The sequence below is a fragment of the Drosophila rhopaloa genome, unplaced genomic scaffold (assembly GCF_018152115.1).
Source record: "Drosophila rhopaloa isolate 14029-0021.01 unplaced genomic scaffold, ASM1815211v1 contig_163, whole genome shotgun sequence".
In the NCBI taxonomy this organism is placed as follows: Eukaryota; Metazoa; Arthropoda; class Insecta; order Diptera; family Drosophilidae; genus Drosophila; species Drosophila rhopaloa.
In genome coordinates this window covers 4,495,076-4,519,286 of record NW_025335043.1, presented here as the reverse complement: position 1 = coordinate 4,519,286, position 24,211 = coordinate 4,495,076, and the positions used below count along the sequence as shown (strand labels likewise).

Here is a 24,211-nt window from a genome sequence, read left to right as displayed (position 1 = left end):
TTAAGATGTTTGCGGAGCGGTTACTCTGCCAAGGACTGAACGAAGTGGAATCGAAACACAAAATAAATAAATAACTCCAAAAATTAATCAAATAATTCAATTAATTATATATAATATTATTATACATATTAAAATAAAGAGCAAAATGCATGATTACCATTGCACAAAACACAAGTTCCCAAACAATTTGCTATATGAAAATCGTTATCCTTAATAAATTTACAAGCACGAATAAAATGGTCGTGAACAACAAAAAAACTAACATCATTGTTGCAGCAGGTATGTTTAAAGGAAATTTATTAAAATAATATAATTCTGTTATATTTGTCGAATTTGTAACAACTTCGTTTATTTAACGATAATAACATATTAGCAAGCCGGTATATTTTTGCATTCGAGATACGGTCGCACTATTCTTTTTGTATTAAATTTTTGTAAGACTTTTCAAGTCTCCGTTTTTGTTCTATATTTTAATTTTTACCGTATAAAACTGAACAAAAGAGTATGCCACCCCCAAGACCGAAGGGGATAGGATTTAATACAGGAGCTACCCAACCCAGATCGAACTCAAATACGCCGATGTCGGAGAGGCAACAAATGGCTTTACTTATCCAAATGACAGCTACCTCCTCGACAGGTAAATATACAACAATATATAAAAACATTGTTTTCTGTAAGATTAATGGCTTGTTAATAGCTTAGTTTGCATTGTTTGATTTTTAAATGTCTAGACTAGTTGCGATTGCAAAATATCCGTGGGTACTTCGCTTGATACATATGTACAAAGTAGTACTACATACCTTTCTACATACATACATGTATCTGATTCTCTACGCAAGTAACACCAAAATAAAGTAAAGTAAAAGTATCCGAAAAACGGGTTTGAATATTTTGTATCAACTAATAAATTAATTGAATTAATAAATTAATAAATTAATAAAAATAAATAAATAAATTAAAAATAATAAAGTACAAAAATCCAAAAGACAAAAGAATTTCCAGATTTAATTAAAGTTGACTTGCAAATTTTATCTAAATAAATATTTAAGTATTAGTTTTCCATTTTATAACTATATTTTATATATATATATTTACAATATTTTACTTTAATATATTAAAAACTGAATCAATCAGCTGTCAAATGTATTGTATAAGATTCTCGTTCTTCCAGATTCATCCCGCACCAATTTAAAGAAGAATGAATGCAAGAAAGGAGACACAGAAAACGATGAGAGCAGCCTGAACGAGAAGCAAGAGGTCCTGGACACTAAAGACAAATCTTCAGCGGAGGAAAGCAGCAACGATGGTAAAAACAGCGATTCAATTCATCAGGGAACTTCGGCTGCCAAGCGTTGTTACTCAGACATAGAGGAGGATTACGAAGAATCTGGTGAGGACGTGAAGAAAAAGAAGCGCAAGGACTCAGAGCATAGCAAGGACTTGAAGGGGGCTTCCCTAAAGCTCTCCTCAAGGGTCGAAAAAGGCTCAAAACTAGCAGCGACGAAGGGTTCACCGTCTGGTAACAAAAGCAGCGCCTCAAATGCCGACAAGGAGCAAGTGGAGATCAGCAAAAATGTGGACATTGAAAACGAGACCGAGTGCAGCGATGATTACAAGAGCAACGACAGTCTTTACAACGGAGGACTTAAAGTGCCGCCACTAAAGATTGTGATCCCGCAACAGAACTGCTCCATCGACACTGAGGGCAATGTGCTGAGAACCGGCAAGGTGACTGCCTCTCGGAATGCAGCCCTGCCCTATGTGGTTAGCTCCAATAGCGATTCCATCGACACCGTCATAACCAATCAATCAATTAGCCCGCACGAGAGTCCCCAGAAAAGCAATAGCATTTGCTCCACAGTCCTGGACGACAAGAACATAAAGCTTTTCAATGATGAAAAGAATCTGAGGGTCCTTAGGAGCTCTCATCGAACTGGGGTCACTAGTGTGGAACGCAGTTCCAACAACTCCTCCCCGCAAATGCAGAGCAGTTCTCCATCGCCGGCGTCATCCAATCATGCCAACGATCCTGCGGACGTAAAGCTATCTTACGGCAACATGACTTCTAGTCCAATACCGCAAGGCCACCAGTTTGACCAGGAGACAATCACCAATGTTCCGAGCCCCTCAACGTCTTCAACTTCCTCGTCCAAGGAGATAAATCCCTCGAACGCGGATCTCCATCCGCGGAAGCGGAAGATACGGCCCAAGAATACCGATGATAGTTCAAAGAACTCAAACGCCGCCGATTCCGGTGTGAATTCCGAAGAATCTCACCCCCATGACCACCCCTTCACCAATGGCTTCCAGATGTTTTTGAGCATCCGTCGTCAGATTGAGAAAAAGTGGAAGAGCTTGTATCCGGTGAAGCCAAGACCTCCCCAAGGGTACAACGAGTATCTGTTGACAAAAAAATCGTACTTATTAAGTCGCAATGCGGAAACTTCAGCTCCTGATATTCCCCGTACTGTGCCGCAAGCCATGGAGAAGTTCTATCAGGATCAGGAGAAGGCGAGGCAAGATTTGATACAAGCACACACCGTTGAGCGGGAAAAACTATGCATGAACGTTGAACAGGAGATAATACGAGTCCACTCGAAGGCTGCCAGAAGTATATCTGGACAACCCGCGCCCTATTCCGTTTGTACATACTTAAAGGACGATGAGGTCTACAACATGATTACACCAGAGCAGGACGAAAAGGAAAAGAGTGCGCGGTGCCGATTTAATGGACGATTGCTACTCAGCTGGTTGCAAGATGTCGATGATAAGTGGGAGAAAATCAAGGTAGGTTTACTTTTGAAATTTATTTTTGATGCGATTATTAATTTGTCTCTTTTTACCTAGGAATCCATGGTGCTGCGGCATCATAACGAGGCAGAAAGTCTGCACGCCGTTCAGGTTATGGATTGGAATATATTCGCGAAACGAAATAGGCTTTGCGACAACCCGATTGAAGTAAATTTGGAACACGTTCCGATTGTTTCGGTTGGAGATGATTTTGACACATTGCCAACATAACTGACAAATTGAAATTAATAAATTGTTACAAAATTTGAAACACAAGAATGTGTTTCCCATAATGATTTGTAAATTAGTGATACTTTTAAACACCACACTCAAAACAATTTGATTTGTCCACATTTTTTATTTATCATCCTATTTACGTGCAAAATTTATTTCTTTTAAGGCTTAACGTGCATTTAAGTTGTCCACAATAATTCTTGCATAGTTAACCATTTCCTGTAAATAAAGTAGGTATGAAATTTGATAAAAAGCAAAAGATTTATTACAATCTTACTTCGCAATTTTCCGTCTGTTTGTTTTTCGAAATAAAAAGTTGTAGAGAAGACAAGATGTCATTGCGCTTCTCTGTGGACAGTTTTAAATCTGATTCCAATGAAAGAGAAGATAGCGCAAACAAAGTGGTTTCTTGCTTCACATCATATTCTTCAATGGGTTTTAGATTTTCCACTAGCACAGGAAATACCTCCGCCTTGACAAAATCATCTGAAAAAATGAAAAGTTTAAGTTTATGTGGATTATCAAAATCACTTCTATATATGTACCTCTGACCGACTTGTCCCCCGACGTTAAAGATGCTATAAGAAATGCGGTCTTTATGTAGACATTCGAGTTTGTTGATTTTAGACAGGGTATCAAAGCTCTGATACCCTTTATTCGTTTAAACTCATTATATCCCGGCTGAAAGTTTCGTATTAGCGATGATATCGCATAAATTGAACTCCGCACGATGTCTTGATTGGCATTGCTCAAGTTCTTTGTAAGTACAGGTAAAAACTTATCGTTTATGAGGGCGTTTTGACAAAAGATATTATTTTGTGCCACTTCAGCAACTGTATTGAGTGCCGAAATTCGTACTTCACTATCTGAATCCTTTATATAGCGAAGTAGAGTCGCGGTTCCACCGAGCTTTACCAGGGAGATGGCATTATCGATATCGTCAATGTATGTCCTTATGGCCTCTAGACTTTCGATTTGATCCTCTGTGCTGGCTTCATCACTATTGAGTATGACCAAAGCTGCTTTTAGTGCTGCTGATGCATCTGTTGTCATGGCATTTAGGGCATTTGCCAAGAATTCATGTCTCTAAAGGAGCATTAGGAATGTTAGAACCTTTTTTTATTAACAAATTATTTGGAAGAGTTAACATAAGAGTCTTGCAAATGATATAAAATTCAGTTTTTAAGGCTATTTTACATTTTTTACATTCGACTGATGTATATAGTTCTCTTTTTATAAATTTTAAGTATTTAAGATTGCTTTTCTTCTTTAAAAAAATTTGAAACAAAGCTTACTACTTTATGATGAGATGATTTTAATCTTAAAGGCTATATTTTAAAAACTTAAATAACTTAAATCGGTTCAAGATACCCTCACATAATAAAATTCCACCTGGGAGAACCACATGGCCACAAAAGTTCTAGGTGATTCGATTGACTCATTGATTAAGTCACGATTATATATTTTAAAACAAATAATTGTTATTCTGAGCAAATTGGGAGCATTGTTTAAGCAATAGAAGCCTTTGATAATTTCTAAATTATATTTCAAAACTCCAAACTCGAAATGTTTACAAACCTCAACATCTGGTGCTTCATCCAATTTTGGCTGTCCAGTTTGGTCGTGGTGTTGTACCGAATATTTCAGCACATTCTAATGAAAATAAAGTTTAAATTGTGTTTTACATGAAAACGTAACTCAATTAATTACCTGATAACTTATTGCTCCCCTTGGTACGTTCGGATCGGTCATTTTTGAAAAATAAACAGACTATCTGCAAACCAAATTAATTTTTGTTTTTGACAATAATTAGTGATGGTACTTGACGTATATCGCAAAACACCGATAAATCAACCACTAAACATAATACATTTTTGCTTTTGACTTTAATAAATTACACAATAAACACGAGATTGGAGAGTGGGCTATATTTAAAATATATATTATTTAATAATTCTTTAATTTTGTAAACCACCTGTTTACCCAGTCCCTTTCCGATTGCCCCGAAGTGTTCCAAATTCCGCGTTCCACTGGTGATTCGGCAATATTTATGCGGTGTAGATAGTTCCCAATCATATGTTTATAGCTGTGATTCTGAGGAGAGATATTAAAAACAAATATTAAATAGGATTAGCGTATGCGGTAAATAAACAAGAATGTTACGAGACCTCATAACGTGGGTGTTGAATACGTATCTTGGCAAATATCTGGAGAACTTAAATTCCGCCCAATTGTCTGTGGCTCTGCTATCGGGTAATGTGATATAATTGTTTATCTTTATTCCGCATCATATAGACCTACAATATCTTTTCTTTCAGGCGAAGTTGAGCTTGAGAATATACCCATTCGCAAAGATGCCCTGCGGTCTTTCAATTTGCCGGTCGAAGTCACCGCCGGCACTATACGGAAAATCAAACTCCAGATCCCTGTCCGCCAGTTCCGGACCTCACCATGGTGCATCTCCATCGAGGGACTATTCTGCATCATCTGCCCAAAGAACCTGGAGAACTGGGACTACGAGAAGGAAAAATTGCAGGATTTGGAGTACAAGCTTGCCGTTTTGGACACCGCTGAAGCGGGCTGGCGGTCCGAAAAGGGAAAGCAAATGGAATCATACTACTTTTCGTCCTATAATAATTGGCTTAAATATGGCACCAACATGGCCACCAACATTGTTGACAACATCGAACTCAAGATATCCGATGTGCACTTTCGATTCGAGGACATTGTGGACACCGGAAAGAGCAGGATATGCACGGGCATAAAGATCGGATCCCTCACCGCCCAAAGCTGCGACTGTGATTGGACCAATGGGTCATACAAAATGAATAACAATGAAATGAACTATAAGCTGGTGGAGCTCAAAGAGCTCTCTGTTTACTGGGATCTGTTGCACGAGGACATCAAATGTCAGTCGTACACCAACCAGGAGATCCTCGAAAAAATGCACTCAACCTGCGAGTTGAGACCCCACAACTTTATCATCAAACCCATTTGCGCGACAGCAAGGTGGAAACGCGATAAGTGCCAACAAGTGATACGTACCAAAGACAAGCCCAGAGTTTCCTGCGAGCTCCTGGTTCCAGAGGTCGTCATAGACATATCCAAGGTAAGTTGGTTTTTAGCCCAAACCACTTATATTCATTGACGGGTTATAGTTTTACCTCAGTCCAAAGTTCATGCCTAATTAGTACTTTTTAAGTGTTTGAGCAATTATCAAACTTAAGCCTTGACGTAATTATATTTTACAACAGTAGGAGACTGCATAGTAAACAATATTATTATCGAGTATATTGCTGCACTCCATGTATAGCCAATCCTTTGTTGTACACACCAATTAGATAAGCCAAATGGTAAATTTTCCATTACCGAAAATATATTTTATAATATTATCCGATTATTATTATTAACATTTTATTCTTACTAAGTAACAAGTAACAGACTGTGTAAAGATTGGTCGTTTGATATTAAATTCACATTTTAAAGCGAACGTTTTCTCTAAAAGATTAAAAATTCGAACCTTAACATAAAATTGAGATATTGATCCTAATTGATTTAATATTTTCCAGGTCCAGCGGCTTCAGATGTTAGATAAGCTCTCAGAAATTCGTCAAGTTAAAGAAGTTCGACAATACAGGTTAAAGCGGCCCAATTGCAGCGTAGAAAGCAATCCAAGATCATGGTGGAAATATGCAAACGTTTGTCATGGTTTTGACTTTAAGCCAAATGAAGAAAAGTGGTCTATTCTCAAAGAAAATCTTCGTTACATGCTACTCTACAAAACGATCATTTTAAATCCAAATGAAAACCTGTCCAATGCAGATAAGGAGTTCAAGACTTACATCGAGAGCGACAGAAAGATTTCGGATTTAACAATAATGAGAAGAATATGCTTTGAAAAAGTTTTTACGAAAGGATTTGCCTTTGAATCGCAGAACGAGCAAGGAAAAACTATGCTCTTTCATTGGTTTCCAAACTGGATGGGTTGGTATGCAAACAGTCCAAGTACTCCAAATAGTGAACAGGATGAGTCACTAAAACATTTGGAAGATGACATTCTCGTTGCGTTGGAAAACTCAATTCAGAATTCTTCGGAATTAAAAAGCGATGCTGTTTTCGGGCATTTTTCAATTAATCTGCTCAAAGGTTTGATAATCCTGCAGACCGAAGATAAATTAAATGATGGCAGAATGAAATCAATGGAAATGCAGTTCAATAACTTTGCGGCTTACCTACAGTTAAGCCCTCAGTTAACTTCTTACACTGTGGGCATATCATTGCAAGAAGTATATTTAATAGATAAAACCAGTAATGAATCGATGCACAATTATTTAATAAAGCCACAAACAGGAAATACAGCTATACCAAATCAAATAGTAAAAAATGGACTTCAGGAAGAAACTTTGTTCCAATTACAATATGAAAATTGTAATAATTTACGATTTCAGCTCAATATTAAATCAAAAAGCTTAGATCTTATTTATAATGAGGATGCCATTCAGTGGCTTTTAGATTTCCTAGCGGATTCAAATCCGAAAAAATACTCACCGCGGGATAGGATCGAGAAGAAAACCGACTTTATGAAAAACTGGAATCAAATGTTTAGTGGCAATGAGGTGAGTAAAACTTTATAAAGCGCCGCTCAATGGCTTAATGTTTCTATATTTTTAGGTAAACCGAAAGATTTGGATGTTCGAAATCGAAATCTTCGCGCCTCGTATTATTTTCTTGGAAAACTACAAAGTTAGCAATTCGCTTATGGTCTTGCTCGACTTTGGAAAACTGGAAATGCGTAAAATGGAGGTCAAAAGAGTTATGCCTGTGATAGAATCGGCTGTAACAGAAAATGCAAGCGATGACGATGAAACCTATTTGACTCCATGTTCTACACCACCGGCATCAGAGAAAAGTGGATCTGAATCTCCGACACTTCTTGAAAATCCAAAAACGGAAAGCTTTTTAAACAAAAATGTTCATTTGGAGTATGTTCTACATAACAAGATATATGACAAATACCTGATTAATTTCACAAATCTTCAAGTCCTGGTGTGCAAATACGAAGAAAGGTGGCAAGCTTGCCTTAAAACATCCTCAAATTTCCACTTGATTGACAAATTTAATATAAATCTCACTCTTGAGCAAAGGAATATATTCACTGTTGATCCGGACTATCCTTCATTTATGCTTTTTGGCACCTGTCCAACGATATTAATCCATGGAAACGAGGAGCTTATTAATAATTGCTGTAACATTATGAAACCCATTATAAAGGCTTCGAAGGAAATGGAAAATATTTATAGAGGAGGCAACACACTTTACGCCAGTGAAAGAATTAAGAACTTGGCAGAGGACGATAAGAGTCGCGTCGTTATTGAGTTTGTAATGGACCAACTAGTAATAGAAATGCAGTCGACAGAAAGAAGCATTGCTGAGCTTCAAATCATCGGGGCAAGAGCTGGATTAACGAAAGAATCAAATGAGATGAACATTTCCATGTCGGTTCACGGATTGCTCTTAGTAGATGCCATTCAGTCTTTTGGTCCTGACTTTGAGTTATTGGTGGCTAGTCATCGACATGTCGGGTATGTAAATTCATAAAGTGCTGTACAAAAGCTTGTTAAATTGCTTTTCTTTTCGCTGCTTAGCTTAAAAAGACCACATTAAAGTTATATCCTTATGATTTTTTGGAAAGACTGATGCGTATTTAATTATTTTGTCTGTATGCATGATTAATTGTGCATTGTAAATCTTCATTTTAAATGTATAATAATGAAAACTATTTTAAAAATTATTTATGCGTTTTATAGAATGGATAGTTTATCTGGCAGTCTTAAACATAGTGCAATTGTTTCGCCAACTTCGCCTGGATCACCAAATTTTTTTGATAGGGCTACTAGTCCACACATGATTACAAAAGCAGTTCAAAATATTAAGATGGGTATGTACAATTCAAAAAGAGGATCCTTGTTTTTATTCAATATTTATAATGCGACCTATCTGCAAATTAACCAATCCTGTTTGCTAATAAGTATTTGCCTAACAACTTTACTTACTCAACATTTTAGTCTAAATAGTGAATATTAAAGTTTTTCAAAATGTATTTTTTAGGCGATAAACAAACAGAATACATTGACGATGAAGACTCAACAGCGCTAATTACGGTTGACATTAAAATTGTTCCACCCAATGAAAACAATTCAATGCAACTTCACACTACCAACATCACATTCAACAGCTTGGACATAATTGGTATTTATAATGAAGCTTTTATCAACATTTTTTTTTAGCCTCACATATATTTTAGCTAACCAAGATACTATTCTTGAAATTCTAAACTTCGCAAAAAGGACTCTTTTGGCACAAAATATATTCCAAAGTAACAGCCCTCAATCTACAATAGAAACGATTGAAGAATCAATAGAATTGGGTGATCAAGTTGATCATAAAAATCACAACGAAATATATTTTGATTTTTTCCGATTAAATATTCTATTGCTATACACCATCAGGAGAGACAAATTCAATGTTGGTCGAAAAGTTGGAACTGTAACTCTAACGGAAGCCAAAATCAATGCGTCCTTTCAATCGGATCTATCAATTTTCGGATCTCTTGGCGGAATACAGGTTATCGACATTACTTCAGAAGCTTTTTGCCATCCACGGATTCTTTCTGTTGGACGAGATCAAATCTTGAGAGCTTCCGACTCAAATAAACAAACTGTTCTTAGTCAGCTTTCAAACGAAATATACTCAAATAATTATAACGAAGAGAAAAGCGATGAAAGTGATGCAATAAGTTTTCAAAGTCATTGGAGTGATAAAACTACTTGCACCTTCCAAATGCGAATGGCTTCGGCCTCTTATACTCACTGTCCCAGATTTTTGCGGGATGTAAATGCTTGCATTACGTATTTTAAGCGGAGCTTGCGGTAAGTTAATACTTTAAGGTATCAATATTTTTTGTAAAACTCTCATTTGTTTTTAGAGAGTTTGCTACCTCCATTGGTAACAAAGCTACAGATATGGCTAAGGAATTTGTGCAGCAGATTAGAGCAGCTGAGCAAATTGGACCAGTTTACACACAGCGAAATACTCATGAGAATTGGTAAACTATACCATTATTTAAAATTTAATAAATCCTATTTCAACTAATTATTAATATTTTTTAGGCTTGATATTATAATTAGCAGTCCTATAATCATTCTGCCAATTTCCAACACGAGTACAAATGTGTTGATTGCGAATTTGGGAAAAATTAGTTGTTCAAACGCACTTAAAAGCGATTCAGATGACTTTAGTGAATCCTATACAATCGAAATTAAAAATACATATGTATACTCTCTGAACATCGATGAACGCGAATACAGTTTTAATGTTCATCCTGCTAAAAATAAGGATGCAATTCCTATTCTGCATGACACAGCGATAACGTTACATATTTTTGCTGGATATAGCTCAGATAATGGTCAAGAAAAAACACTGAATAGTTTCTCAGTAAGTTGTAATTATTTATTTAATATTTATAATGTATTTATTTCTAAACTATGCAAATTTTAATCCTAAACTCGCAGATAAAAGGAAGTATGATTGAAGCTCTAAAAGTATCTCTTAACCGAAAGCAATATGAGTTACTATTAGAATGCATCCGGTATGCAACAAATTTCTCAAATGGAGTTTTAAATGACCCGGAAGAGGTTGATGAAAACGGGGATAGTGAACCGACTTTAAGTATTGATGATGAACCCATGATCAGCACGATTATACATTTTTCAGTGCCTGTATTTCAAATAAACCTGCAGAATGAATACCACGACGATTTGATAAATTTAACATTTAAAGACTTTAATGTAAAACATATTGCTAAAGGATTTGAAAAAGATGTGGAAGTGGTGTTAAAATCTGTGTTAATGGAAGACTTAAAGTCAGACCTGACATCACCGTTTAGGAATATGGTAACTTCGATAGATATTGAAAAAAATATTAAGAAGAATGAATTAACATCATCGTCGTGTCCTGACTTACCAAGTTATTGTAATGCACTGAAAAACAGATCTAGATCCATGCCCTACATGCAGGTCAAAAAATTCACCGGAGACAAAAAGTTTACAAGTTGCAATAAAAACGAGTTGAGGCGAAAGAAAGAAAGCCAAACTTTAGTTATTTACAAATCAAATACAGGACGATCTGCTGAGAACAGTAAAATTGAACAATCGAGTTCTATTCAATTTAATTGCTTAAATTTGGCTATTTGCGTGGAACGCTGGTATACCATTTTTGACTTTTTTGGCCTTGTTTCGGCTGATAACTCCGATAAAAAGATCACAGAAGAGAAGAAACTAGTAGAAAAAAGTAAGTTTTCCCTTGTAAATAAAAGTGAATGTCTTTAATATTATTTATTTTAGGCACTGACGAATTTTGTAGTAAACTGAAGGTGTCAATAAGAAGTTTTAACTTTACATTGATTCGGAATGAGTCACTTTTATCCAGAGTGAATGTGTCAAATGCTGTTTTCATGATTCTTCAGGACTCCTTTTCCAAAATTGTTGAAGGCTGCTTGGGATCGGTGTCTGTTTATGATCTGACAAAATATGGAAACTTTTATAAGCAAAAGTTTCTTACGAGTGGTACAGAAGCCTTGAACTTTGTATACAAGAAGTAAGTTTTAATCAGAACTAAATTTATTAATGCTAGCTCTATATTTTTTAACAAAATGTATTATTTTCTTAGAAAACTGGTCGATTTGGAAGCATTGAAGACGTTGGACACAGACTCTACCTTGCGAATTAATATGTCTGCAGTGCATTACATTCACACCAAACGATTTTCCACTGAGTTACATGTTTTTGTTAAAGATCTGCTGCAATTGCAAACGGTAAGAGCCAAAAATCTTTATGTGTTCTTTACTTTTTAATCCCATTTTATTTTTGTACAGCCTGTAATAAGAAAATTAAAGAAACAAAGTCATGGGAATGAACAGAATATGCGTCCATCAAAAATGAAGCTAGTCATCCAAGCGGACTCTCCAGTTATTGTACTTCCTGCTTCCTATAACAGAAATGAAGTTATAATCGCTTACCTTGGGCAGTTTACTTTGAGAAATAGTTTCCATTTTGCCAGCGACGATAATATAATAAGCAAAAGGAGTGACACACCAAGTGAGAGTGAAATTCTGGATGTAATGCGAATCGACTTGGTCAATATAAATTTATTCTCCGGCGAAAGGACCTCAATGAAAGCAAAAGTCGATCAGGAGAAGGATCGAATTATAATCGCTGATATCAACTTCCAAAGATTAGGTCAGCCATTCTTCAATGAATCGTGTTTCCTTCACCTGCAATTGGAGAGAAATCTTTCGGCAGATATTCATCGTGTCTGTCCAGACATTAGTGTTCAAGGAACTTTTTCTAAATTGAATGGCATGATCAATATTCAACAATACAAGTTAATTCGAAGTTTTCTAAACAACAATATTGGAGAACAAACAGATGACATTTACATGAATTACCATAATAATAGTTGCACCTCCATTGAAAGACTATCAACAATTAATTTATTACCGAAAAATGAAGTTTCCAAAGCTGTTTCTATTCTGATTTCAATAAGAATTTTACTAGAAGATGTTTCACTACTCCTGGCTTTAAATACTTCCCAAAGTGCAGTAATAGAGCCTTTGGCCTGTATTCACTTTGTAAAGTCCACTCTGGAAATCGACCTGTTCAGCGACGGTTCACAAGATATAGATTTAATATCGAGCAATATACTGATTGTTGATGAAAGGAATGAAACCGTCAAGAGCAATGAAAATATGTTTAAAAATATTTTGGCACCATCGAAAAAGGAGGTGAGAGTCGAAAATTCTGTACAGGTTGAAATCCATTGCAGAAAGAAAGCCAGCTTTAGCAAGTACACAATAATGCTCAATAACATGAGGGTGTTTGCGCTTCTCAGTTTTTTGGACCAACTGAAATCATACTTACAAGAAGACTCACCAGGACCTGTTGTAAATAGCCAGTTCCCTCAAAAGACCCAGGTCGATAATAGTATTTCCACCGAATACGTTGTGAATATTACGGATTCAGAAATTATATTAGCAGAAGAATGCAGTCGGCTCGACTCTAATGCAATAATTTTGAAAAGTACAACTGTAATCTGTTATAAGCCAAATAGTAATATTGTGCCTCTATCCTTGGACATTAACCACTTGGAAATATTTTCCTGCACCTTAGATGCCGAAGAGGAAAGCGCTTTATCTATAATTGATCCTTTCACTTTGATAATAGACTTGCGGAGCAATTGCCTGAACATTCTCATACAGAAACATTTAAATATTCGACTGTCCTATGTGGATGTTAAATTATTTTCGAGAATGGCTCGACTATTGCCCACGCAAGCATCACGATCGAAGAATGTTATAACAAAGGCTGATTCCGATCTGGAGAAGGTGGCTCCCCTCGTTGCGATGGGTTTTGAGCTTTCCGACTGCCTATATGCCATGCAGGTAAACAACTGGAAAATCAACGATGCTGCACTTTGGCTGTCCCAGCAAAAACAGAACTCCTATCGAAACCCCGCTCTGGAAATGAAAACCGCTGTGGTGGACGCTAGCCTCATTTCGGTGTTCATAATTGATGATTGTATGGATGCCGATGTGCCGTTGCTGGAGATTTCCCTCTCGAAGTTCCTGCTGAACTACACTTTCAAAACCCAGGATTCCAATGCCAAGGAGAGCAACATTCGGCACTTTAGCTCGGGTCATATTGACACGGAAGCTTCGGTAAACTATTATAATCGACGTCTCAGTGGATGGGAACCTGTGGCGGAGACATGGAAGTCCAATTTAGAATGGAAGTACACGAAGGGACACTTGGATAACAAAAGGCGATTTGAGATTGGGATTTCCAGCCAGCAGATGCTCAATTTAAATGTAACCTCCACATTTATTGAACTGTTTAATATGGTCCTGAAGAACTGGACAATCGATTTCAACGACAATGGAGCCAAGAACTTTAGGCAACGTTCTCCGTTTATTCCCTTTGCTCTGCAGAATCTCAGCGGAACACCTCTCCTGTTTAAGTCAATTTATGCTCCTCTTGGAGATTTAACATGTTCGGATTTACACCAATTTGAATTGATAAAGAACTGGTATACTGTTCAGCCCAACGAAACTAAAACATTTGATTTCACCCAGAAAAGTAAACTTCGGCACATACACTCTCACCAATTGAATTTGCACCAGATTTTTGTACAAATTCATGGCTGGACATTGATTGGACCAATTTCAGTAGACAAAGTTGGAATGTTTTTCCGTACCACAAAGTTAGATTCGCAGTTCTCCACGAAAAGCAGGATAGTCTTCGATATATCTTTGATTGGCTCCGCTCAGAAGCTGATAAAGGTAAAGTCCTCTTTGGGGGTTATAAACAAGTTGGATCGCAATGTATTCCTGAAAATGTCTTTGAAAAGCACTCATAGTGACGGACTGAGCGCAATCAGTGTAATTAAGCCCAACGAGGAACTATCTTTGCCACTGAAATTTATTGATGCATCATTGCATGTAGCGCACAATACAAGTGACAACGAGGCTTACGAAGACACTGGTTTTAGTAATGAGGAAATTGTGTGGAAATATTTAGGCAAAGAAGATTCCAAACAACTTCTCCTTGGTTATGACAATACCAAGAGTATGGTGTACACTTTAGCAAACGTTAGCAGGGAAATTCATCACCCCAAGGAACAGAATTTACCGGGTCACAAAATCACTTTATTGCCGCCATTGAAGATAAACAATATGCTCTGCTGTGACCTGATGTTCAAGATTCATGACCAGGCCAGCGGAAGAATTAACTCATCGGAGAGTACAAATATTTACAACGTTAACATCTATCAACCCCTCAATTTAAGTATCACTCTGGATAACTTTCAACTTTCTGGACAACTCAAAATTCCCGTGAGCCATACGGGTGTTGTTGAGCCGAAATTGAAATTGTTTGACATCCAAAAGCGGGAATTACACCTTCGCGTATCCATTCAATCTTTTAAAGGCAAGGGAATGGAAATTTATATAAGTGCACCTGTTTGGATCATCAACAAAACGGGTCTTCCTCTGATTTATAGACAAGAGGGAGCCAGTAATACTGCGGCAGGGCAATTTGAGGAGCATGAAACGGCGCGACAAGTGGCACCTCTAATGTTTTCATTCTCCGATCAGGAAGGATCCCCGGCTCTTGAGTTACGATTGGGCAACGCCTATGGCTCTAATAATTTGGTATGTTCAACTATAATTTCAAATGATTAAGTTTTAATATTTTATTATGTATTTTCAGTGGTGCAAAAGTTTTAGCACGCATAAAGATTTAACACACAGGGAATTACGAGCAGTGAACACAATGGGAAGCTATGCAATTGGTATAGGCGTTAGAAGGGGAAGGGGCTTATACGCTTGCACGACCTTCGTAACCTTATCATCCAGATTCCATCTGCACAATCAAAGTGGCTACAAACTGGAGTTTATGCAACTTTGCGATATTGTCAATTATGTGAGTTACAGTATACACATTTAAGTCAATGTTAAGCTAAAACGTTTTATTATTATTTCAGGACCGTCCCGATCCGCGTAAAATAATTTCAGCTCCAATTGATTGCAATTTTGCTTTTCATTGGCCCAACTGGGATCAAGAGCAGTTCATATGCGTCCGAATTCCGGAGATAGAGTGCTGCTGTTGGTCGAAGGGCATTCCCATAAATGAGGTGAAAAGTTTGTATATCAATGTGCGAAATGAATGGGGCGATATGTTTTTCCTTCGATTGGAGATCATCTCTAAAAATGCAACATTTATACTCTTATTTACGGACGCCCGAACTCTACCACCACCGATTCGAATTGATAATTGTTCGGAAGTTGTCATTAATTTCTCACAGATTCGATCAAAGCCGGTTTGGATTACGCCAGTTCGACCGCAATCCTCCCTGTCTTATGTTATGGATGATCCCTCGGGAGTTCAGTCTTTGCTGATGGAGGCTCCTGGAGGAAATATGATTGAGTTTCCGATCAACAACAAGGATAACATAAAAAAAACATTGACGTACACCAACTTTATTTACATCGCTTTTCATGGAACTTTTGAGCGATCGAGTGGTGAGGATAGCCCGCACAGACATTTGGTTTTGGGCGTACGTGGTAGAAGAGTAGTGATAATGGAAAAGAATTCGGGCGATCGATCCCAGTTGTGGCTCATGAACTCAAATGGTCAATTAGAGCATGAGGGTTCCACTCCACCGATTCAAACAAATGATGCGAATGCAGTGCGACTTGTACTGGACTTAGAAAAAGCTCCAAATCCCATGGAGTTTACAAGTTTGGTGGTTCGAACACCCAATAAGCAAAGGTCCACCACTCAGAAATGGAGATTCGAAAATGGCCGATTAATGTGTCATGCGAATATGTGCGTTCAGGTGAGTGATACTTTTAACACGTATTTAATGCTTTTTTATTACAATTTTTATTTTTATTTCAGTCCCGATTCGGAGAAAGCGGTCTGAAACCCAACTATGAAGCAGTTGTTGGGCGGATTGAAAATAAATCGAATAAGCAATCCATACCGATTGGACAGCATATTGTGGCGCAAAAATTAAGGCCTGGATCGGGTCAACTGGAGCTTTCAACGAGAATGGATGGACCCATTTCCACAATCGAAATATGTGATATTAAAGTTAAACAAAATGCAGTATTCCTTACACCAGATTTGTTATGGATGCATGCTTCTCTAAATAATAGGCAAATTACGGATAAGGGAAAAGTATCATTTGCGCATGAGTATCTGGTAAGAAAGCATATGCAACTATTTGAAGCCTTTGAAAAAAAAATTTTATCTTTTATCTTTTCTTTCAGATAAAAATTGAGCTCGTTAAGGGAATCGGTATTTCCATAATAACCCGAAAGCCTTGTGAGGAAATAATGTTTATAAGCCTCGATCACATACATTGTGATATAGTGCAAAGTGCGTTGGAGAATTCTTTAGATCTAAACATTTCGTATATTCAAATCGATAATCAATTGTTGGATGCGGCAAGTTCAATTGCATTAAACACGCAAACTTCGAGTGACCAAGATCAACGCAAAAATGCAGTTGTTCTCAAATTGAAGATGTTGCCTTGTCCAAACAAGAACGCAATCATTTTTAAGTACTTAACACTGGATTTAAAACCTTTAACTGCAAATCTTGAGGAGAAGCTTATACTAAAAGTTGCCTCATTTCTGGGATATGGCAAAATCAACCGCCAGAATTTAAGTGTACAATACCAATTCGACAACTTTGAGGAGAAGCCCATTCTGCAGGATATGAAGAGATACTATTTTGAGGAGTTGAGTATTGGCGCAACACAGGTAAATTTGCTATCTTAAAAATGAAATGAAATGATCTCATAATAACGCAATGTTTTCCTACAGGTTCGACTTTCAGCGTTTACTTCTTCTAAGTTACCGGTGGAATTACACGAAACGAAAAAAGCACTTGGACTCACTTTAATTAAATTCGAGGATGCCGTGATTGAGCTTGACAGGTATTCTGATAAATTCCACTTTGAGACAATGGACGTGTATCTGAAGGAAATGAAAAAGCACTACATCATTCAAGTCAAATGGCATGCGGCTGCCATTTTGGGCAGCGTCGATTTTCTTGGAAATCCAATGGGATTCGCAAACGACCTTTCTGAAGGAGTATCTGGACTGATTTTTGAGGGCTCTGTCAAGAGTCTGGTGAAAAATGTTACGCATGGCATATCGAATTCGACGGCAAAGCTGACAGAAACGTTATCCGACAGCCTGGGAAAAGTTGTGCTGGATGATCACGATAATGAGACTAGGCAAAGAATTCTGGAACTCCAGTCCAAAACGTCCGGTGGTCACCTTGCAGCGGGTCTAAAAGGTCTCGGATTTGGACTGCTGGGAGGAGTAACAAGTATAGTTAGACACACCTATGATGGTGCCCAATCGGATGGCGTTCCTGGCTTCCTTAGTGGCCTGGGAAAAGGTTTGGTGGGCACTGTTACGAAACCCATAATTGGAGTGCTGGACTTGGCCTCAGAAACAGCAAGTGCGGTTCGGGAAACCAGCCGTGCTACACACAGAAATCCTCTTTACAGGAAGAGACTTCCCAGATGTGTGACCGGTGCTCCTGGCGGTCTTTTACCATTATATTCCAATATTCAAAGCAAAGGACAACAATATCTATACCTCATCAATCATAAAAATTTTTCGGAAAAGATCATTTCCTACGAAGCAAATCTGTGGCGAGATAAACAAGAGAGAGTGCGCTTGTTAGTTTCCACCGAATATGTAAGAATATTTTCATTTATCGACGGCAACCCAACCATTATGTTTGAGAGTCATGTTAGTGAGATACTTTCGTGCCATCCTGTGGTAACGCATGTAGGCACAACGCCTTCTACGAGTAGTAGGGCGACAGCGAGTCACTGGATTGAAATATCAACAAACCTCCCGAAAATTACCAGACCGAGGATACGGTGTCGATCTGAGGAATGTGCTGAGGCTGCATCAAGATGCGTAAGTGGATTCTATAAAAAAATTGAATTGTTTATATTTAAATTTTAAAAATGTAGTTTTGCATATAACTTTATTTACTTTTATAAATTTTGAAATGATTATCACATATATTCCATATTTGTTTCTTTTAGATAAACTACGCTAAAAGTGTCTTTGATGAACGTGAACATACCATTTTATAAAATGCAATAAGTCGGTTCGTGATAATAAACATACACCTTTTGACAACAAAGTTTAAATTTGATTTTCTTTGGCAATAAGTGTTTTATTATTTTCAAAGTAGTAAGCAAAGCATACATTAAAGAATATATAAACCAATAAACTTATGAATGCAGGGTAAAAGGTCATTTCCAAAAAAACTGGTTCAATAAAAACCAAAGATCCAAAGGCGATCAAAATGGAATCATCACTCAAATAATTTTACGGAAGCATTGAAGCAGATGAAATGACTGTAGTGTAAAATTGTGTAAATATATTATTTGTCATGACGTGCAATAATAAAAAAATAATGTTTCTAAAGTTAGTAACATTTATAAATATAATATTTAATAATCGGCATTTTTGTAATGCTCTTTCCGAAACGATGAGAGTTTTAGTCGCTGCATTTGGAGAGCTTGTTCGGTTTCGAGTACTTTTACATGGATTTCCATTTCCATCGTCTTAATTTGTGATGGCGTTAGCTTCGAAAGTTCTAATTCACTCTGCTGTTCCAGTTGAGAATTGCAATCCTTAACGGTGGCAACAAGAGTTCCAGTTGCCTGTGTTACGCTTCGCGAGGCCTTTGTTAGGTCCGATAACTTTTGACTATTCCGTTCAGCCTTGACTTTGCTCGCTATAACCATTTGAGTTGTGCAAGCGGCTATTTCTTGGGCCGCCACTATGAGTTCAAAGTTTTTACCAGACTCACTTTCAATCGCTTTGTTTGCTGCTTCCACCAGATAATTAGCTGCCTTTGCCACACTTTTCGAAGCGGATATTAAACCATCCGACCACTGGCTATTTCGCCTATAGAAGTCGTTGGCAGTTGCATTTCCTGAAATAATAAAAAATTATTAGTCACATTTTTTTGGTTTTCATAATTTGTAGCTACCTTTTTGGGACGCAACAATCTCGTGTTGTAGAAGACGAGACTTTTGGATTAAAGCTTTGACACATTCCATTAACGTGGTACACGCGTCCACAATTTTTCCGTTCACCTCCAAATTGGTTTGGTTGTCCTTTTCTCGAGCCTTAGCAAGTAAATCTGTGATTTTAGACGCCGCGTCATCAATTGCTGCATCCATTTCGCGAAGCTCTATTTCAAGAAGCTTGTCCAAATCTATTTTCTGGTCGAAGGTGGCCTTTATTTTCTCAATTAGTTTTCGCACATCTGTTAGCTTTAATTGGATGTTAGATGTGATTGTTTGCCTTTCGTGGTCTCTCGTTTCATTATTTAATATATATTGGAACAATTGGCAGACATCTGAACATATTAAAGATGTTTTCGTGAATATTTCTAGAAATAAAATTTAAATATTATTTTATAGTAGTTTTTGTTTTTAATATTTTCATAAACTTACCTTGACCCATTTCGATTGCAGTGGTTGTCTTGTAAATAACATCGCACTGATCGTATAATTTTATAAATACATAACCCAGATACATAACATCTTGCATGCCTTCTTTTGAAGCAACAAAGTTTGTTGTGGAAGAGTTGCTAAATTTATTTAGAAGGGTTTCCATTTCACTTATTATGTTTGGCACCGCATCCAAAGGTTGTTGTTCTGATCCGCTTAATTTTGAGTTGCAGATTTCCTTCACGGTTCTGATTACCAATATTCTGAGTTCGCTTAAATCTGAATTACAAGTTTGGTATGAACTTGTTACAGAATCAATTTGCTGCGTTGCTTGGGATAGTTTATCCTCGGTAATCGTGAGTTTGCTTTGCAAGTCCTCGTTAAGTTGACTTACTGAAATATTGTCCTGCCTTAGTTGATTTACAATTTCCTGCGATTTCTGTAGAGCTGACTCATTTTGCTGCAAATTATTGATGGTTTGCTGCAATTGAGCGTTTTGGGCATCGCTGTTGTTTTTATGTTCCACATTTAACTGTTCGATTTTAGTTAAGAGCAATGCCTTTTCCGCTTCGAAAGCTTTCAAATTGTTTTCAATTTCTACAGTCTTTATACTAATTTGGCTTTCGGCGGAGGATAGCTTATTCTTCGTGTCATTAAAATCTTTATCCTTCTGCTCCAAGTTATTTATCGTTTGCTGCAATTGGGCGTTCTGAGCATCAGTATTGTTTTTATTTTCTACATTTTGTTGCTCAATCTTAGTTAAAAGCACGGATTTTTCTGCTTCAAAAGTCTTCAGTATATTTTCGATTTCTCTGCACTTTTCGTTTATTTGGCTTTCCGCGTTTGACAGTTTTTCCTTAGTTTCATTGAGAGTTACATTAAGGTCATCGATTTGTAAGCAATTTAACCGCAAGTTTTCAGAGGTTGAAGTAATATCTAGTTCTTGAATTTCTTTTTGTCGAACAACGTCGTCGAATTTCTCCTTTATTTCGGTTTTTAATGCTTCAAGCTGAGATAATTTCTCCTTGTGCTCTTCTATTTGTTTTTGCAGAGTTAAATTAACTTTCTCTTTTTCCTCAACGTTTCCTTTGATTTTGGAAATCTCGTTGGTAAGTTCTTTTGTTTCTAACAAAAGCTGTGAGTTAACTTGTTTCTCTTTATTTAAGGATTTATTACAATCACTTTGCTGAAAAAAATGGATATTAAAATTAGAAAACTTTATTCATAAACTTATCTTTTACCTCTCTTAATAATTGAATGTGCTCATCACGAATTTTAGTGTAAAGGGTTTTAAGCTTATTGAACTTTTCCGAGGATAATTTATGCTTTTCTTCTTCCTCCATAGCTTTTTCTGAAAAAAGAAAATATTTTGATTGGCTATATATGATATATGACATTTAACTTACGCAGAAGGACTGGGTTTTGGTTAATTTGCATCTCAAGATCGTCGTTTTGCATACGGAAGGTGGCGCACATTTCTCTCGCCAGTACCAGATCATTTGATAAGACAGTATTGTTTTGTTGGAGCTCCTGAACGTCGTGTCTATAACTCTGTTGCAGTTCATCGAAATTTTTTTGTAGGGCAACCAATTTGAATGACAGTTCCTCAATGCCAGCCTCTTTCTCACTTATTATGCCCTCCAACATACTTAATTGCTGTTGGGCCTGACTAAAGGCTTCTGATTCGTGATTGTTAGTATCCACTAGGTCCTCAACAACCGGATCGGGCTCCTGCGGAACATGGACTACTGGTGGAACATAGCTCGTAAAATCGTTTTGGGATTTAAAGTTTGGGCTTGAGTCCGGCAATTCCGGGACTGTTATTAAATCCTTGAAATACTGAAGCGGTCGAACGTTGTTATAAAAACTCTTCAACTTTAGAAACAAACCATGAAACCGATCTCTGTGACCGGAAACAACATCATACGGTACGCCATCGTGTAGTTTAAACATAAGCCGAACGCTTAAATCATAAAGAGAATTTGAATCCTGGATAAGACAAACTATTGGCGCTAGTCGACATTGCCCTTGTGGCGTCATCGACGACATTCTATATTTTTCCATAGAAGAAAAGATTGTCAATTGCAGGGCAATTATATCCTCCAAGTAGTCGAAAATTTCCACACACAACTGAAAGCTGGAATTATAAATCTTATGTAAATAATTTAAAAATAGTACATTTCCAAAGCCCGTCTTACCAGTAATTTAAATCCCGGTCGACAGCAATGAAGAGTTCAGTAAAAGAAATGTTCAGTGTTCCGGGAAACATTCTATTTTTGTTGTGGAAATCTAATTTGGTGGCCAGGAGCTTACTATACGCCTGTATACAGCATCCGATATCGTCTTGGAGGAGGCCCCACATTTTCCCCACCTCCAGAATCATTTTCTTGTGGCTCTGCGAGTGCCTTATAGAACTTTCATGGGCCTCTCGCAGGACCTTGTGTAGGAGATGCGAAAACTTCCAAGCGGTAAATCTGTTCTGCATCAAAGGTTGCCTGGAGATGATCATCCAGAATGTTTTGGCCTCCTTGGCCTTGTGGATCATAATAATAATGGAGCGGGCATGTTTGGTTTTAAGTGGCGCTTCCAGGCCATTTAAAGCTTTAGATACGCTGACGTTCTAAAATGACAATTTAAGATATAGTAATTAATTATTGAATTGACTCAAAAGAATAAAATATTCATTTTATTGCTGATAAAAAAGCTCATTAGGTCTTGTGAGAATTATCTTTAAAACGTGCTGATTTTCTTTCATTCAATGAAATGAGAGGAAATGACTGACTCAGAAGATATGGTCGGTTTTGGCACCAGATAACTTAAATATTTTAATTGGAATTTTCTGCTAAAAAAAAAGTGAGTCATTATAGTTCGACTTTTGCGCGAGGAATTAAAGTTTGTTGGCTATTTAATGGGATTTCTGATCCATGGAAAATATGATGATAGGCAATATGGTTTGTTTAATAATCTGTAATCTTAATTTATTCATTATAAAGATTAAAAAAGAGTCTGGTTTCACATCTTATCTTGTTAATACTAATGAAAAGCTATTCCTATCGCATGTTATTATAACGAATTTAAAGTCGGTAATCACAAAATTTGAGAGGTCTTTGTCTGCAGATTCAATTATTAACAAAAGTTGAAGTGGTTCACATAGCATTCACTGCATTTTCTAGTTTTCTGGGTCACCGCGAGCAAAGGAGAAACTTGGAATTAGCATGTGTAGTGTTTCTATGATGTTGCAAATCGTGCGAAATGAAGTGATATTTGGAGCTTATCTGTACAATCTGGTTCAAGGCTGACTTCTGGTTTAAATTAAAATGGTAATGCAAATTTAAAGGCGCGAATGTCTGTATTCATGTGTATACAAATTTGCAAATGTATAAGCACATTCCTCTGCTTATTTACACTATGCACATATGACAACACCCGCATTTCAAAGTATCCAATTTGTGTGTGTATAAACTGGTAAAGATTTTAGATCCTCAGGTGTACGTACCAAATGGTAGAATTCCTTCTCTGCGTGAGTTGCCATTGTTTACTGACAATTCTTAGCGTAGTTTACTGAACAAATTCGAATCATTCGCACCGCGATATATGTGCATTAGAGCAGCAAAGACATTGAGAACGGGAGTTATCTTATCTTATCAACAATGTTGCCCATTGTTTTCGTATTGAGTACATTCATATCCATTCGGAACTTCGTGTGCGTGTATATTCACATATGTTTAAGTGTAAGTTAAAATTAGTCATATAAACAAATGTTGTTTTCGTTTATCGATACAACTTTATAGAGCTGGTCAATCATGCCACGACAGTATCGATAGAACAGAATTAATAATATCGTGCATGGGCTTTTAACAATCGATGATTTTGATTTTGCGGTAGTTTATATCACATCACTACTTTTGGCGCCAAAAATTTGAAAGCTTATTTTCTTTGTTTAATTTTTGAAAAACCCTATTATTTTGTTGTAATTAAGCAAAAATAAGACCGACTACCAAAAATTAATCTTTCTTGCAGCTGAGGACTATTCAACAAGATATGGCATTCCATCATTTAACTATCATTT

The 24,211-nt window shown here is 37.0% G+C and overlaps 4 protein-coding genes across 5 annotated transcripts; 2 read left to right on the top strand and 2 right to left on the bottom strand.

The window, feature by feature from the left end:
- Positions 1 to 182: 182 nt before the first annotated feature.
- LOC108045598 (ankyrin repeat domain-containing protein 11) lies at positions 183 to 3,086 on the top strand. 2 transcript variants are annotated; one of them, XM_044457840.1, is made up of 4 exons: positions 183 to 279; positions 502 to 637; positions 1,172 to 2,787; positions 2,848 to 3,086. In XM_044457840.1, exons 2-4 carry the CDS (start codon positions 505 to 507, stop codon positions 3,019 to 3,021), a joined length of 1,923 nt encoding a protein of 640 aa, XP_044313775.1. In that variant the 5' UTR covers positions 183 to 279; positions 502 to 504; the 3' UTR covers positions 3,022 to 3,086. The 2 variants fall into 2 exon arrangements, with proteins under 2 accessions (XP_044313775.1, XP_016980456.2); XM_017124967.2 differs by lacking the exon at positions 183 to 279 and having other exon boundaries at positions 386 to 637.
- A 42-nt stretch (positions 3,087 to 3,128) lies between these two features.
- On the bottom strand, positions 3,129 to 4,869 carry LOC108045599 (hsp70 nucleotide exchange factor FES1). Its single transcript, XM_017124968.2, has 5 exons — positions 4,735 to 4,869; positions 4,603 to 4,677; positions 3,570 to 4,110; positions 3,302 to 3,510; positions 3,129 to 3,243 (listed from the first exon to the last, which is right to left on the bottom strand). The coding sequence occupies exons 1-5, from the start codon at positions 4,774 to 4,776 to the stop codon at positions 3,193 to 3,195; spliced, it is 918 nt and encodes a 305-aa protein (XP_016980457.2). The 5' UTR covers positions 4,777 to 4,869; the 3' UTR covers positions 3,129 to 3,192.
- A 199-nt stretch (positions 4,870 to 5,068) lies between these two features.
- On the top strand, positions 5,069 to 18,818 carry LOC108045594 (vacuolar protein sorting-associated protein 13D). The gene is made up of 19 exons (XM_017124962.2): positions 5,069 to 5,277; positions 5,343 to 6,133; positions 6,594 to 7,640; positions 7,696 to 8,606; positions 8,832 to 8,962; positions 9,133 to 9,273; positions 9,329 to 9,953; positions 10,010 to 10,129; positions 10,194 to 10,518; positions 10,596 to 11,373; positions 11,427 to 11,679; positions 11,752 to 11,896; positions 11,957 to 15,289; positions 15,348 to 15,560; positions 15,622 to 16,476; positions 16,539 to 16,844; positions 16,913 to 17,407; positions 17,471 to 18,586; positions 18,718 to 18,818. Exons 1-19 carry the CDS (start codon positions 5,181 to 5,183, stop codon positions 18,766 to 18,768), a joined length of 11,733 nt encoding a protein of 3,910 aa, XP_016980451.1. The 5' UTR covers positions 5,069 to 5,180; the 3' UTR covers positions 18,769 to 18,818.
- Positions 18,819 to 19,131: 313 nt separating this feature from the next.
- LOC108045596 (huntington interacting protein related 1) lies at positions 19,132 to 23,936 on the bottom strand. Its single transcript, XM_017124965.2, has 7 exons — positions 23,639 to 23,936; positions 22,341 to 22,762; positions 21,549 to 22,279; positions 21,384 to 21,493; positions 20,146 to 21,328; positions 19,677 to 20,081; positions 19,132 to 19,619 (listed from the first exon to the last, which is right to left on the bottom strand). Exons 1-7 carry the CDS (start codon positions 23,672 to 23,674, stop codon positions 19,132 to 19,134), a joined length of 3,375 nt encoding a protein of 1,124 aa, XP_016980454.1. The 5' UTR covers positions 23,675 to 23,936.
- Between the last annotated feature and the right edge of the window lie 275 nt (positions 23,937 to 24,211).

What these genes read in the sequence shown, in the direction of transcription:
- LOC108045596 (XM_017124965.2), bottom strand. Translation starts at nt 23,674, where the DNA reads ATGGCAACTCACGCAGAGAAGGAATTCTACCATTTG. An exon ending in AGAAGGAATTCTACCATTTG is followed by an intron (nt 22,763 to 23,638) that starts GTACGTACACCT and finishes TTGTCATTTTAG; the next exon opens with AACGTCAGCGTATCTAAAGC. An exon ending in GATTGTTGCGTCCCAAAAAG is followed by an intron (nt 19,620 to 19,676) that starts GTAGCTACAAAT and finishes TTATTATTTCAG; the next exon opens with GAAATGCAACTGCCAACGAC.
- LOC108045594 (XM_017124962.2), top strand. Translation starts at nt 5,181, where the DNA reads ATGTTACGAGACCTCATAACGTGGGTGTTGAATACGTATCTTGGCAAA. An exon ending in TTGAACTTTGTATACAAGAA is followed by an intron (nt 11,680 to 11,751) that starts GTAAGTTTTAAT and finishes TTATTTTCTTAG; the next exon opens with AAAACTGGTCGATTTGGAAG. An exon ending in TTTGCGATATTGTCAATTAT is followed by an intron (nt 15,561 to 15,621) that starts GTGAGTTACAGT and finishes TTATTATTTCAG; the next exon opens with GACCGTCCCGATCCGCGTAA.
- LOC108045599 (XM_017124968.2), bottom strand. Translation starts at nt 4,776, where the DNA reads ATGACCGATCCGAACGTACCAAGGGGAGCAATAAGTTATCAG. An exon ending in ATGAAGCACCAGATGTTGAG is followed by an intron (nt 4,111 to 4,602) that starts GTTTGTAAACAT and finishes ATGCTCCTTTAG; the next exon opens with AGACATGAATTCTTGGCAAA. An exon ending in AACAGACGGAAAATTGCGAA is followed by an intron (nt 3,244 to 3,301) that starts GTAAGATTGTAA and finishes CTTTATTTACAG; the next exon opens with GAAATGGTTAACTATGCAAG.
- LOC108045598 (XM_044457840.1), top strand. Translation starts at nt 505, where the DNA reads ATGCCACCCCCAAGACCGAAGGGGATAGGATTTAATACAGGAGCTACC. An exon ending in GACAGCTACCTCCTCGACAG is followed by an intron (nt 638 to 1,171) that starts GTAAATATACAA and finishes TCGTTCTTCCAG; the next exon opens with ATTCATCCCGCACCAATTTA. An exon ending in ATAAGTGGGAGAAAATCAAG is followed by an intron (nt 2,788 to 2,847) that starts GTAGGTTTACTT and finishes CTTTTTACCTAG; the next exon opens with GAATCCATGGTGCTGCGGCA.